General features: G+C 34.4%; 1 protein-coding gene across 2 annotated transcripts in view; it reads left to right on the top strand.

Moving 5' to 3' along the window:
* The window catches only part of TRAT1 (T cell receptor associated transmembrane adaptor 1), a 40,669-nt gene extending 29,298 nt beyond the window's left edge, over positions 1-11,371 (top strand). For both annotated transcript variants that reach the window (XM_082460234.1, XM_082460233.1), the window contains one exon: positions 4,749-11,371. In XM_082460234.1, coding sequence (XP_082316360.1) covers positions 4,749-5,003 — 255 coding nt within the window. In that variant the 3' untranslated portion in view covers positions 5,004-11,371. The remainder of the gene's footprint in view (positions 1-4,748) is intronic.
* Positions 11,372-14,330: the final 2,959 nt, after the last annotated feature.

Raw genomic sequence — 14,330 nt, 5'->3', positions numbered from 1 at the left:
ATTCTTGAAATTTTTATTAAGAAACCAAGATGTGGTGAGGTTTAAGCAAAATGTAAAGTCGTCCTCTCATGGGCAAATCTGTCATGTGATGTTCAATTAATTTTAAATGTATTTTTTAGATAAAAGATATGAAAAACTGCATGTTATAATATGATCTGCAAAATTCATGGTAATATTCATGATAATAAAGAGAAAACCTCTAAAGAAGGTTAAAATATAACTACACCACCTGAAATGCAGAGATTCACAGCACCTTAGTTATAAAAGAACTGAGAATTCTGAGTAGAAGTTGCTGTTTAAAACATATAAATTAAACAGGCCAGCTTTATTTGTGCTGCATCTGGTTTTTACTCAAGTGGAAATTGTGCAAAGCCTTAAAATATCTTTAAAAGTCTGCTATTTTATAAATTATATATTTAAAGACACTTCTAAGGAGATTAGTCTTCATTCTATTTCACCCTTCTCACAAATTTAATTTCACAAATTGGAAGTAATCTCTTTGGTTTTTTAAATTAATTCTTATTGGAGTATAGTTGATTTACAATGTTGTGTTAGTTTCAGATGTTCAGCAAAGTAAATCAGTTATACATATACATATATCCACTCTTTTTCAGATTCTATTCCCAGATAGGTCATTACAGAGTATTGCGTAGAGTTCCCTGTGCTGTACAGTAGGTTCTTATTAGTTATCTATTTTACATAAAGTAGCATGTATATGTCAATCCCAATCTCCCAATTTATCCCACCCAGAAGTCATCTCTTCATATTTGCTCAATTCCATTTTATTAGAATGATCATTATCATCAAAAACACTACCCAGTTAGTTACTATGATACATAGTTACTTTGGTCAATTACAAAAGCATAAAGAATCTATAACATAATGCAATAAAGCCTGATGGATAAAGTGTTTGTTGGAAAAGGGAATAAGTTTCTTGCCCTTTGAAAATGATGTGTACAGTTCAGAAGTTGTAATTTCGGTATCTAAGTCTACTATTGACTAGGAAGAGATGATCAGGAAACCTAACGATAAAATGAGTTCATGAGAGTTCCCATGTCTTAAAAAAAATTTGAAGGATGCAAGTGTGAACTTGTTTCTCTTCTCTTATCCTCATGTTAAAACCTCTCACCTATCCCTCCTTTCCCTCCTATGTCAGAAGCAACCTCTCCTCTTTCCAAAGCCAATACTCCTACTTGTGCTCTTGAGTATTTCTCCTATTTCCTTCAAGATCTTGCACCTTCAATTATTTAATTTGTCTCCATTTCTTTCTTTCAATGAATTACTAGTGACCTACCAATATATACAAATCTCTGCAATATTTAAAAACAAATAAAACAACAAAGCTCTACTTCAACCTGTTTTTCTCTCTAATTCCTAAACTGGTTCTTACTTTCCTTCATGGTTTCCGTTTCTTTTCATAGATACAAATTCTTTTTTCCCTGTCTATATTTTCCACCCATCTATTCAAGTAAAACAACACTCTGGAAGTCACAAATGACTATTACACGTACACACTGTGGTCCTTTCTCAGGACTCTCATTCTTTGAACTCTGCAGGACTTGATAAAGTGGACCAGTTGTTGACCAGACATACATTATTTGCTTTCAGTTATAAGCGCAAAAACCCAATTCAAACCAGTTTAGCATAAAAGGGAAATCACTGGCTCATGTAACTGGGAGATGAAAGGGTGTCTTTTGTTTTTGAAATGATTGAATATGAGGGCTCTCTCCATTTCTTCTCCCTGCTTCTCTGTTACTGACTTCATTCTCTTCTATTACCAACAGACTGTTCCATTGAGGCTGGGAAAGCCACTGGAGACTCAGATTTTCTTCCTCCCAAATCCAGAAAAAGATATCTTTTCTATTTCTGCATCTGTACCTCAGTCCCAAAGATGCCATGCAATTGGCTCTACTGAAGTCACATGCCCACCCTTGGGCCAACTTCTGTTGGCAGGAGGATGGGTAGTGTAATTTTTTCCAGCCTGGGTCGCATGCTTAATCCTGTGCTGAGCTTGGAGTACAGCATTGTGATTGATAGGCTCTCCAGGACCACATAGAAGAGGGAAATTTCCTAAAGGAAAGTGGAGAATTTATCAAAGAAACAGAATAGAACAAAGTGCTGGACAGTCGAAAAAGATATCCACCCCTTTGTATTACTGAGTGCCTTTTGGCTATTTTTCTAACTTCACTGACATCTTCTCTATCTATCTAGTCAAAGGCAAAGCAGGTCTGAAAAGCTTGACGTGTATTCAGGAAGCAGAAATGTCCAGTTTGCTTGAAATAGAGAGTTTATGCAGGGGAGTACTGGGAATCAAAATAGAAAGTGTGGAAGTATAAGCATAGAAAACCTTGAATGCCATGCTATAAAATTCAGATTCTAGGCTAAAATTTTTGAGACAGAATGGTAAAATATTGAAGTTATGCCTTAGGAAGATAACTTGAAGACAGTATATGGGCTAACTGGCAGAGTGTAGAGACTCAAGCAAGGATACAAGTTACCCATCTTCTATACAATTTTCCAGAAATGATTATTTTACAAATAAAAAGTCAGACAAACATACAAGAGAGGTTGTAAATAGAGCCATCCCCCTGCCTGGTGGAGAAGATTTAAGACATTTAACTTTTAGCATGAAAACAAGTGCCTAAAGGGAGAAGCTTATCCACACATAGGGGTTTTGTTAATCCAAATGTTGCTTTTTTTTTTTTTTTTTTTTTTTTTTTAGATGGGTATTTGGACCCATCACTGCTTCTTAATCCCAGTTTCTTTTTTTTTTTTTTTAAATTAATTAATTAATTAATTTATGGCTGTGTTGGGTCTTCGTTTCTGTGCGAGGGCTTTCTCCAGTTGTGGCAAGTGGGGGCCACTCTTCATCGCGGTGCGCGGGCTTCTCACTATCGCGGCCTCTCTTGTTGCGGAGCACAGGCTCCAGACACGCAGGCTCAGTAGCTGTGGCTCACGGGCCCAGTTGCTCCGCGGCATGTGGGATCTTCCTAGACCAGGGCTCGAACCCGTGTCCCCTGCATTGGCAGGCAGATTCTCAACCACTGCGCCACCAGGGAAGCCCCCAAATGTTGCTTTTTTTACCCTAGACTCCACAAGTTGATATACCTTTGGCTTACTCTGAATGGTAAATCCTTCACACAGAATATTTTGGTTTGTTCAATAGCTGTCCTAAAGTTTTAGCCTACAACTCTGATAATTTAGCCTACAGCTCTGATAACCTTGAAAAACCAGGTCTGAACTGCGCAGGGCTGCTTAAATGCTGATTGCTTTCACCAGATGCATACTACAGCGCTACACGGTGAGGGGTTAGTTGAATTTGTGGACGCGGAACTGCGGAAATGGAGGGCTGACTGTAAAATTATATGTGAATTTTTACCTGTTCAAGGGGTTGGCATCCCTAACCCCCAGGTTGTTCAAGGGTCAACTGTTCAACTGTATATTATCTCTATTTGCTAATAATGTTGTAAGATAGGTACTCTCATTTTATAGCAAGAGGCTCAAAATAGTTAAAAACAAACAAACAAACAAACAAAAACTGCCCAAGGTCCCATGACCAGTATATTACAGAGCTGGAGTTCAATCCTAAACTTTCAAACACCAAATTCAAGGTCTTGTCTTCAGGCCTATTGCTTTCCCCAAGTTTCTCTAGTCTCCTGCCCTTCTTATTCTAGTACTGACGCAGCTCTAGGCCAGAGAGGACTACCAGGCTTTCTTGTGCAAATGAATATCTCCAAGACCAACCTAAATGAGCTCAAACAGGATCTGGGGACAGGTAGGCAAGAAGGAAGTAAAAAAAAAAGGAAAAAAAGGGAAAATGGGAAATGCAATTCTTGCCAAATGCCAGTCATATAAATGGACACTGTTAACCTTATACTATTTTTTTTATAATGTAGCAAACACATATAGTTCTTTTTTTTTTTTAACATGATTTTAATTTTTATTTATTTATTTATTTATTGCCGCGTTGGGTCTTTGTTGCTGTACGTGGGCTTTCCCCAGTTGCGGCGAGCGGGGGTTACTCTTTGTTGCAGTGCACGGGCTTCTCATTGCGGTGGCTTCTCTTGTTGCGGAGCACGGGCTCTAGGCACGCGGGCTTCAGTAGTTGTGGCACATGGGCTCAGTAGCTGTGGCGTGCGGGCTCTAGAGCACAGGCTCAGTAGTTGTGGCACACGGGCTTAGTTGCTCTGCGGCATGTGGGATCTTTCTGGACCGGGGATCAAACCCGTGTCCCCTGCATTGGCAGGAGGATTCTTAACCACTGCGCCACCAGGGAAGTCCCTAACATTATACTTCTGAGTCTCAAAAATGTAGAAAAATTTGGGAGTTTTGCGGGTACCATCAAATGACCAAGTATTAAACATATGTAAAGCAGATTTTTGATTGGTTAAATTCCCTCCTGTCATGCTTTGTTCCCAGTTTAACAAATCAGTATTGTTACTTGATAGGCGAAACATAGGGCAAGCACTCCCTGAGGTGAAGGCAGGGGGAGAGGCAGGTAAAAATCCATCTAAAAGGTTCATGTATATTTTGAGTATAAAAAAGAAATACAACTATACACACACAAAAAGTTCACTTAAGCGTTTTCCACTCCAAAGTCTTATCATCCTAATTGACAAATTTGGCAAATAAGGTAGCTGAAGCCCAGAAAACAAGCTGTGTGTTTTTTATAGGCCTTAGAAATACCCAGAGGTCATCAAAGTTAAAGAATGGCTAACAATGAAGAATTAACGTACCTTTCTTTCTAGGAAACTGAAGCAAAGATGTTCTATGCCTCACTAGATCACAGCTGTGAGGGGAAGCGCAGAAAGCCCAAGAAACAGAAAACTTATTCGTCAGACAAGGATGAGGATGGGCAGGTACATGCAACGGATATCAACCTTTCTAAGACCACTTTGATGGACAGTTTCCCACCAGAAAGCCAGGCAATGGAGGAAAACATTCATGATGATCCCATCAGGCTGTTTGGATTGATCCGTGCACGGAAAGAAACTGTAAACTAGCTGGACTATTATCTAGCTCAGTGATCCAGCTCTTACTGGAAGTGGTTGCTAAAGAAATGAAGACCCCATATGACACAGCATGATATGTCAGGGTGATTAGCTGATCGTCTGTTGGTGGGATGGTGGCTCACCTTTTGTACAGAGCTTATGTTATACACAGCAAATGGAATACCATACAAATTAGTTATTTAAATTAGTTATTTGAATTCACTTAAAAAATACTGATGTAGTCAAATGTAAATGAAATCAAGTTTGCAAATTGATCCTGATAACAAAATCATAACTTCAAAACAATTATTAATACTCAGTGAAATAAACCAAAAAAAAAAAAAAAAGGTTTTAAGCATAAATATGTTCTGGATCATGTTGTAAGAGAAATAGAAGTCAATATATACTTTTTTTTAAACAGTTCTCGTTTCTCATCAATGTGAAACACCCCATAATTGGAAGAAATTTCTGACTGAAAGGCATGGGAGACATTAAAATTTATTTCTAAGAGAAGAGAGATAATCTTCTTAAGAAATATTTTTCACAAATGGAAATATCTTTATTAGTTCTAAAAATTATTATAAAATTAATGCATATTCCTTGTAACAATAAACAGTATCAAAAAGAATTTAGATATTCCACTAGCCAGAGATAATTACTGTGATCAACTTTCTATATATTCTCCTAGATGTTTTTCTGGGCATGACCATATATATACCCACATATATGACCATTAGTTGTTTTTTTAACCAAAAAAGAAAAAAGGGGAATGATTATTTTATACATATTATTTAAACTTTTTTCACTTAACAATAATATACTGTAGATTTATTTCCACTGTTATTTTTTTTCCCCACTGTTATTTTTAACTGTAACTAACTACAGTTATAATTTTAATGCCTGCATAGCATTTCATTGATGATTATACCAAAACTTATTTAAATAATTTTGAAGTACATTTAGCTCATTTCCAATCTCTGTTTTTTTGCTTTTACAAATAACATCGTAATGAGAATGCATCTCAGCACATATTTGGTACTTGTCTGACTTCTCCTTGAGGCTAAATGTCTAGGAAAAGAATTGCTGCTTTAACAGGTATGCATTCTGTAAGTCTCTACAGAATATATTTCTGAAAGGCCAAGAGTTCGGTCAAAGTGTGTGTCCTATTTAAACTCTGATAAGTGCTCTTAAATTGCCCTCCAAAAAAATAATTAAAAAGAAAACTTTCTATCTCTCTCCGTTTGGAGTAGGCATTTAATTCGGTCTCAAATCATCACTGACCAAGAAAATTGTACATGACAGCTATCAATCCTACCCTCTGACCAGAGCTTAGTCACTCTTTCTTCAATTGTTTGTGGAACTCCTGAGGCAGTTTATGTACTAAGTTATATGATGAGGGAAACTGAGATTCTGCACCCATTGAACTACAGGCTAGGAGAAAAGATGAGTATCAGGTTAACAAAGAAAAGTGTAGCTACTAGTAAGAAAAATACTATTAAGAAAACAGAAGAAAGAGATAATGGAGAGAGGGCATCTCTGAAGAAGAAATTTTAATTCTGAGAACTGAACAATGAGAAGAAGCCACCCAAGTAAAGAGAGGAAGAGCACATTTTGTGCAAGAATTCTATCCATATTTGGAAGCGCCTACTTCTGTCAATAATTATTTTCCATTATGAATCTGTAGAAAATTAAATGCTGATGTCAAAGTAAAATATTTTAAGTTGTCCACAGTGCCATAGGAAACACAAAAAATACTAATATTTAAGGGCAGAAGAAAAAGAATCAGGTTTCTGATTCCAGAGAAGAGCCAAGAAAACCCCACAAGAAATAAAGTTAATAATTAATAATTACATACTGACTTTAAGTTTTTATGTTTAATTTAAAATAAAATCTTTGCTATCATATATGTTTATGTTGTTGCATTTCTATATATACCATGGTTCAGTAAAAATAAAGTTAGATTGTATTTTTGGCAGTTGTTTTTTCCTCTAATTATTCCACATCACTCACTTATGTTATTTACCTGGCACCTGGAAATATTTGAATTTTTTGCCTCTGGTATACAACATTTGAATTCCAAAATATTTTAAAGTTTTATGTACCAGATATATCTGATGCCCATTAGTCAGGAAGGTTTTTAGCTACAAACTTAAATTCTTTAATAGATATAAGGCTCTTCAAGTTACCTATTTCTTGTTGAGTGAACTTTGTAAATTTGTGTCTTTTGAGGGACTTGTCCCTCTCAACTAAGTTGTTAAATTTATTGGCATAAAGTTGTTCAAAATATTCTCATATTATTCTTTTAATATCTGTAGAATTTGTAGTGACTTCACTTCTCTTTGATACTGATAATTTTCTTCTTTTTTCCTCATCTAGAGATTTATCAATTTTATGGATTTCCTGAAGAACAAGTTATTGTTCACATAATTTTTCTATTGTTTTTACATTTTCTGTTTTATTGATTTACCCTCTGATCTATATTATATCCTTTCTTCTGACTATTTTGTGTTTCATTTGTTCTTTTTTTTAAGCATTTTAAGGTGGAAACTGAGGTCATTAATATAAAACTTTTCTTGTCTAAAATAGGGATTTAGTCTCATAAATTTCCCTTTTTAAAAATATTGTTTTGCTTTAGCTGTATCCCACAAATTTTGATATGTGCTTTCATATTCATTCATTTCAAACATTTTCAATTTCCCTTTTGATTTCTTCTTTGACCCATAGGTTATTTATAAATGTATTGTATAGTTTCCAAATATTTGAGGATTTTCCAGATCTCTTTCTGTTGTTGACTTCTAATTTAATTCTATTATGGTCATAGAACATACGACTTGAATCTTTATATTTATTGAGCCTTTCTTTATTGTCAGAATATAGTCTATCTTGATGGATGATGGTGTACACTTGAAGAAAAAGATGTATATTCTATTGTTGTTGGTAAAGTGTTCTATAAATGTCAATTAGGCCAATTTGGTTGATAGAGATTTCAAGTCTTCTATACCCTCACTGATTTTGCCTACTTGTTCTATCAATTATTGAGAGGGGAATGTTGAAATCTCTGACTATAATTGTACATTTGCCTATTTCTCCATACCATCTGTCAGTTGTTGCTTCATGTTTTTCGAAGCTCTATTATTAGGGGCACACATGTTCAAACGCACTATTTTTTTGATGAATTTAATCTTTATCACTATGAAATGACCCTCTTTATCCTTGGTAGTATTGTTTTCTCTGAAATCTACTTTGTCTAAGATTAATATTGTTATTCTAGCTTTTGATTAATGTTAGCATGAAATATCTTTTTACATCCTTTTTTCAACCTAGTTACATCTTTATATTTAAAATGCATTTTTTGTAGGCAACATATAGTTTGTTTTACTTTTTAAGAAAATCCAGTCTGAAAATCTCTCATTTAATTGGGGTGTTTAACCTATTTTCATTTAATGCAATTATTGATATAGTTGGGTTAAAAGCAACACTCTTGATATCTGTTTTTTATTTGTCCCATCTGTTCTTTATTATTTCCTCTTTTTATGACTTCTTCTAGATTACATCAGTATTTTTTTATGATTCCATTTTATCTTCATTGTTGGATAATTAGTTACAAATCTATGTTGTTATTTTAGTAATTTCTTAGTTATTAATAAACATCTCTAATTCATTATAGTCTACATTCAAATGATATAATACCTCTTTAAATCTTAAAACAGTGAACTTTTACTTCCCTCCTCTGACCTTTGTGCTCTGGGTTTTATACATTTTATGCATTGTTATTATTTTTTACTTTAAAAGGCCAATTATCTTTTTAAAAGGCTTAAATAATAAAAAAATGTCTTCATGTTTATCCCTGTAGTTAACACTTCTAAATCCCCTCAATGCTTTGTATAGATCCAGGCTTCCATCTAGTATCATTATCCTTCAGCTTAAAGGACTTCCTTTAACATTTATTTTTCAAGCCTGCTGGTGATGAATTCCCTCAGCATTTATGTATTTGAGAAAGTCTTTATCTGCCTTCATTTTTGAAAGATATTCTCAAAATATCTTTGGGTAAAAAATATCTCTGGGTAAAAAATTTCAAGGTTGAGTTGACTATATGTTTCTTTCAGTGATTTAAAGATACTGTTCTATGGACTTCTTAGTTGCATTGTTTCTGAAGAAAAATCTGGTGTCATACTTGTCTTTGTCCCTCTGTGTGTTCTTCTTTTTCTCTGATTGTTTTAAGATTTTTTTTTATCACTGGTTTTAAACAATATGCAATATTTCTTTAAATATATTTTTTACCCCATTCCCCATTTCCAGGTTCTTCAACTACTTGCAAATTATCCCACATTTTACTTATGTTTATTTCAGTCTTTATTTTTTTTCTGTGTTTTATTTTGGATAATTTCTCTTGCTGTGTCTTCAAGGTCACTAATTCTAAAATGTCTATCTGTCAATAATCCCTGAGAGATAGTTTTAATCTCAGACAATTTAGTTTTTATCTCTATAAATTCAGTTTGGGTATTTTCTTCTTGCATCTTTCATGTCTCTATCAAACATGTTTAATCTTCTAACTTCTTGAACATATTGAATACAGTTATAACAACTGTTTTAATGTTTTTATCTAATTCTATCATCTGTCATTCATAGTTTCAACTGATTGATTTTTCTCATTATGGGTTGTATTTTCCTACTTTTAAAAATTCTTGGTAATTTTTCATTAGGCAGAAAATACTGTGAATTTTACTTTGTTTCATGATAGATATTTTTGTAATCCTATATTATTCTTGAGTTTTGTTCTGGAAATGGTCAAGTTACTTGGACACAATTTGATTCTTTAGAGTCTTGCTTTTTAAACTTTGTTAAGCAGGACCAGAGTAGGGTCTTGCCTCACTAATAGGCTAAATTTAACTTAGGTAAAAAGCTATTCTGACCTTCATGAATTATGAGGTTTTTCACTCCAGCTGTTGAAAACAAGTACTATTCCCAGCCTTTTGGGAGCCATAGGCACTGTTTTCTCTACTCTTTTTTTCTAGGTCTTTCCCCAAGCTTTGGTAGTTTTCTTACATGCATGCACTGATCAGTATTCAGCTGAATCCTCAATGCGGACTCTTTACACATCTCCAGAGTTCTCTTTATATGCAGCTTTTTCCTATTCAGTACTCTGCCTTCTTGACCTGCAGCTTCCTCTCCTCAGTTCAGGAGATCAGTGGTCAATACTTACACTCCCTCTACCTGCTCTAGGGCCTGAAAACTTTCTCCAGGCAATAAGATAGGGCAATAGTAGGGTTCACCTCATTTATTTCCCATCTTTCAGGGATCAGTTTTCTTCATTGCCTCATGTTCAAAGTCTTGAGTATCATTGTCTCATATACTTTGTCTGGATTTTAGTTGTTTAAAGTGGGAGGGAATATATTCAAGTGAGAGGATAAATCCAAGATGTTATTCTGTCTTGACCAGAAGCAGAACCCCCAGCACCTCATATCACTTTAGTGTAATTTTACAATATATTTTTAGTGTAATTTTGTGTAATTCTATAACCTAATCAGGACTCTTTGAAATGTTAATTAATAAGCTATGAATTACTGATCATCATGCAATCATTAAAAATATACATATATTTCACCTGTGACAGTTCTCAGAGATTATGTCCCAGGAGGAGTATCATTATAAATTTTCACATTTCAACTGAAAAAGAAAATGTACAGAAGAAAATATAGGGAACATTTTTGACTAGAAAAACAGATGAATTCCAAAGTTTTAAGATTTTCACTGAAAATATCTTAAGGTCCCAAAAAGTTCAACTTAAATCTCAAGAATAGGAACAATAACTCATTTTCCTTTGGTATTAAAGGACTTATTTCTAGCAGAGTAAAGGCAGGATGATTAGTTTTGAAATATGCTTAGATCTCTCTGAGGTTTTGCCTTCACTTGGTAAACAGAATTGATAATTTATATTAAGACACTAAACAAAATTTAGAGAAGATAACAAGAAAGAATACAAATTTGACAGATGCTCTAGTAATGATGCTTGCTGTTCCTTTAACCTCTTCTGAAGAAGCTGCCTTACCTACTCATAGCTTCTACCACCTAAGACGTCATGGCAAGACAGTGCATCCTCTAAACCAATCTATAGATTGGACAGTTATCAGTGGGGGCTGAGCCAAAAGGATGTTATTAAACAGAATTGGGGCCTTGGGAAACAAGGCACAATTGCAAGGGGACAGAAACTAAGAGTAAACACAAGGAGATAGTTGGTAGAGAATGGAATTCAAGACTCTATAAGTGGTCAGATTAATTAGAAAATCAGTATAACAACTCTAATTTATTAAGAACTTACTAAGTGCAAGACACTGGTCTAAGTACTTACCTGCATACCTAATTTAATTATGTAAAACACTCTAAAAGATGGATGCTATTATAATCATAATCTTACAGATGAGAAAACCAAGACTGATAAAGATTAACTTGCCCAATATTGCACAAATAAATTAGATTCAGGATTTGAACAAGCAGTCCAAGTCCAGAGCTGGATCTGTTGAGAAGCTGATACCTTCAGTTGGTTAAAAGCACCTTGGGCCCTAGTTTTGGATTGTCCTTACACCCTACCTATTTAATCATAACGATCTCTCTCTATTTCTAGTATTTAAAATCAAAAGAGGCTAACTAAAACAAATTGAAAAAAAGTATTTCTTAAAAATGTTGAAAAATAATGAAATTTATGGTAGTTTTCACAACACTAAGAACTTCTCTAGTTTAGGACAAATCTAAATATAAGTCCACTTAAACGACAGTCTGTAGCTTTCAATGAACACCAAGACTTCTACCACAAAATGTTCATATTAAAGTGTTTTTTACAGGCTAGTATTTTATTAATGCCACTTGCCTTTAAATACCTTAGCATTTCTTTATCAGTCTTGTATCCCAATTTTAGGGGAAAGAAATAGAGATCATCGCTTTGGTGACTTTGGATGCTAAGTCATGTTCACTCCCATAAAAGACAAAATCCAAAACAAACTTGCAAAAAAAATTCCAATGTTAAAGCTAAAACCTTGTTTTGTGCTCAATTTTGTCTAATTTTGAACACAGAGTTGAACGTTATCTCATTTAGAATCAGAGAAAATTTTATTTTAATCAAAATGGAAAGAATGGAATAAGAGTTTCAATGAGTACTGTCTGGCTGCCTTTGATATAATAAAGAACTCTCTTAACAAGTCAGTATCCGTCACCAACCTTGAGAGTTAGTAGATATTTGGTTTGGTTTTATTTTCATCTAAATTGATTGAGACAGTAGTTGGTAGATTAATTTTAAAAATTGGTCCAAGTGTTGAGTAATAAAAAGGTACCATTAGCATTTTAACTTAAAATGTATAAATATTTTTTATTAAACTTTTGATGTAGGGCAAGACCATTTCTTAAGAAAGCCTATGATAGGAGGTCCATGCCATCTTGTATAAATCTCATTGCCCATAAAACACTGTCTATAGTCCCAGTTTTAGTTTTTTTAAAGTGAAATAAGAACTTAAAAACATTTGTGATGAAATGTAAGTGCAGAATCCCTCTAGACCTTTTCTTCCAAGACTTTTATGGGCGCTTTACCCACATCTAATTTGGCAGCAATTTTTAAGCAAGTCACATTTATTTTTTTCTTGGCAAAACAGTGAACTTAATTATCATACAGAAAGTTCTAGCCACACCCATATTTCATTAGGACACATAATAATTATCTTAGGTAATTACAATAACAAGTATAGCTAGCAAGTTTAGAGATAACACCGCTGACTCTCGGGAAGTATACAACCCTGGTGGTGGAAGAAATTCAGCAGGCTATAAGAGTCTTATCTGCTGGCCTTTACCATACAAGCAATAGTAGTAGCTGAAATTCTACCAATAGAAAGATTAATTTTTGAATTAAGCATTATTGTGTTTTTGTAGTCTTTCTTCAAAGAACAGAGAGAGAAAACTATTGAGCCAGCAGGGGCAAACTGTCAGTAGTTCTCCAATTTTTATTCTCCCATTTATTCTTTCTCGGTATAGAAACTTGATTTTTTAACTGGTGACCAAGCAGGCCTTAATATTTCCCCAGCTTGAAAAATTTTAGACAGATTTCTTCCTGACTATAAGTCCCCGACTTCCCTTCTCCTAGAGTATTCAATTTAAAATACTTGTAATTACACATCACTTCTTTGTCCCCTTTGAAATGTATATAAATTTCCTTAGGAGCCTCTTGGCAGTTTGAGGACCCAGGGCATGTCTTTCTCAAGGTCCTGGGAACCATTTCTTTGAAATGTAAACATCAAGGATGATAGTGCCCTTATTTCTCAGTCTTCGTGGGAGGGTAGAAGCCTAACTCTAGTGGGTACTTTGCTCCAAGTTGTAAAACTACCTCCTGTCATGGAGATAGGAGAAAATTTACATTTCCTTTGGGTAAGGCCAATTAGCAAACAGGTGGCCTAAGTGTACCTGCACCCCAGCTCCTAAAATCTTTCCAGTCCTTTGTTTCAGTGGAGTTGAGTTGTCTCCCCCTTCTATTGCAACAGTCTTGAATACAGTCTTCCTTGCCTGTTTAACTTTGTTCAATGCAATTGACACTGGATGCATAGCTGCTGGAACAACTTTCCCCCCTGAAGCTTGGTGTGGCCTACTTTGGTAGTCCTTTTCTCTAGCTGGAATAAAGATGTGATGGCTGACATATGATTCAACAATCCCACTCCTGGGCACATATTTGGAGAAAACTCTAATTTGAAAAAGTACATGCACCCCAACGTTCATAGCAGCATTATTTATAATTGCCAAGATATGGAAGCATCTTAAGTGTTCATCAACAGATGAATGGATAAAGAAAATGTGGTATACATAGACAATGGAATACTACTCAGCCATAAAAAGAATGAAATAATGCCATTTGCAGCAACATAGATGGACCTAGAGATTATCATACTAAGTGAAGTAAATCAGAAAGAGAAAGACATACACCGCATGATATCATTTATATCTGGAATCTAAAATATGATACAAATAAACTTATTTACAAAACAGAAACATAATCACAGACGTAGAAAACAAACTTATGGTTACCAAAGGGGAAATGAGGTGGGGGAGGGATAATTAGGCATTTGGGATTAGCAGATACAAACTACTATATATAAAATAGAGAAACAACAAGGTCCTACCACATAGTACAGTGAACTATATTCAACATCCTGTAATAAACCATAATGGAAAAGAATATTAAAAAGTATATATATATATATATATATATATATATTTATATTTATATATATATATATATATATATATATATAACTGAATCACTTTACTGTACACCAGAAACTAGCACAATATTATAAATCAACTATA

Source organism: Balaenoptera physalus (assembly GCF_965194825.1).
Source record: "Balaenoptera physalus genome assembly, chromosome: 4".
Classification (NCBI taxonomy): Eukaryota; Metazoa; Chordata; class Mammalia; order Artiodactyla; family Balaenopteridae; genus Balaenoptera; species Balaenoptera physalus.
This window is presented reverse-complemented; position numbering and strand designations above follow the sequence as displayed.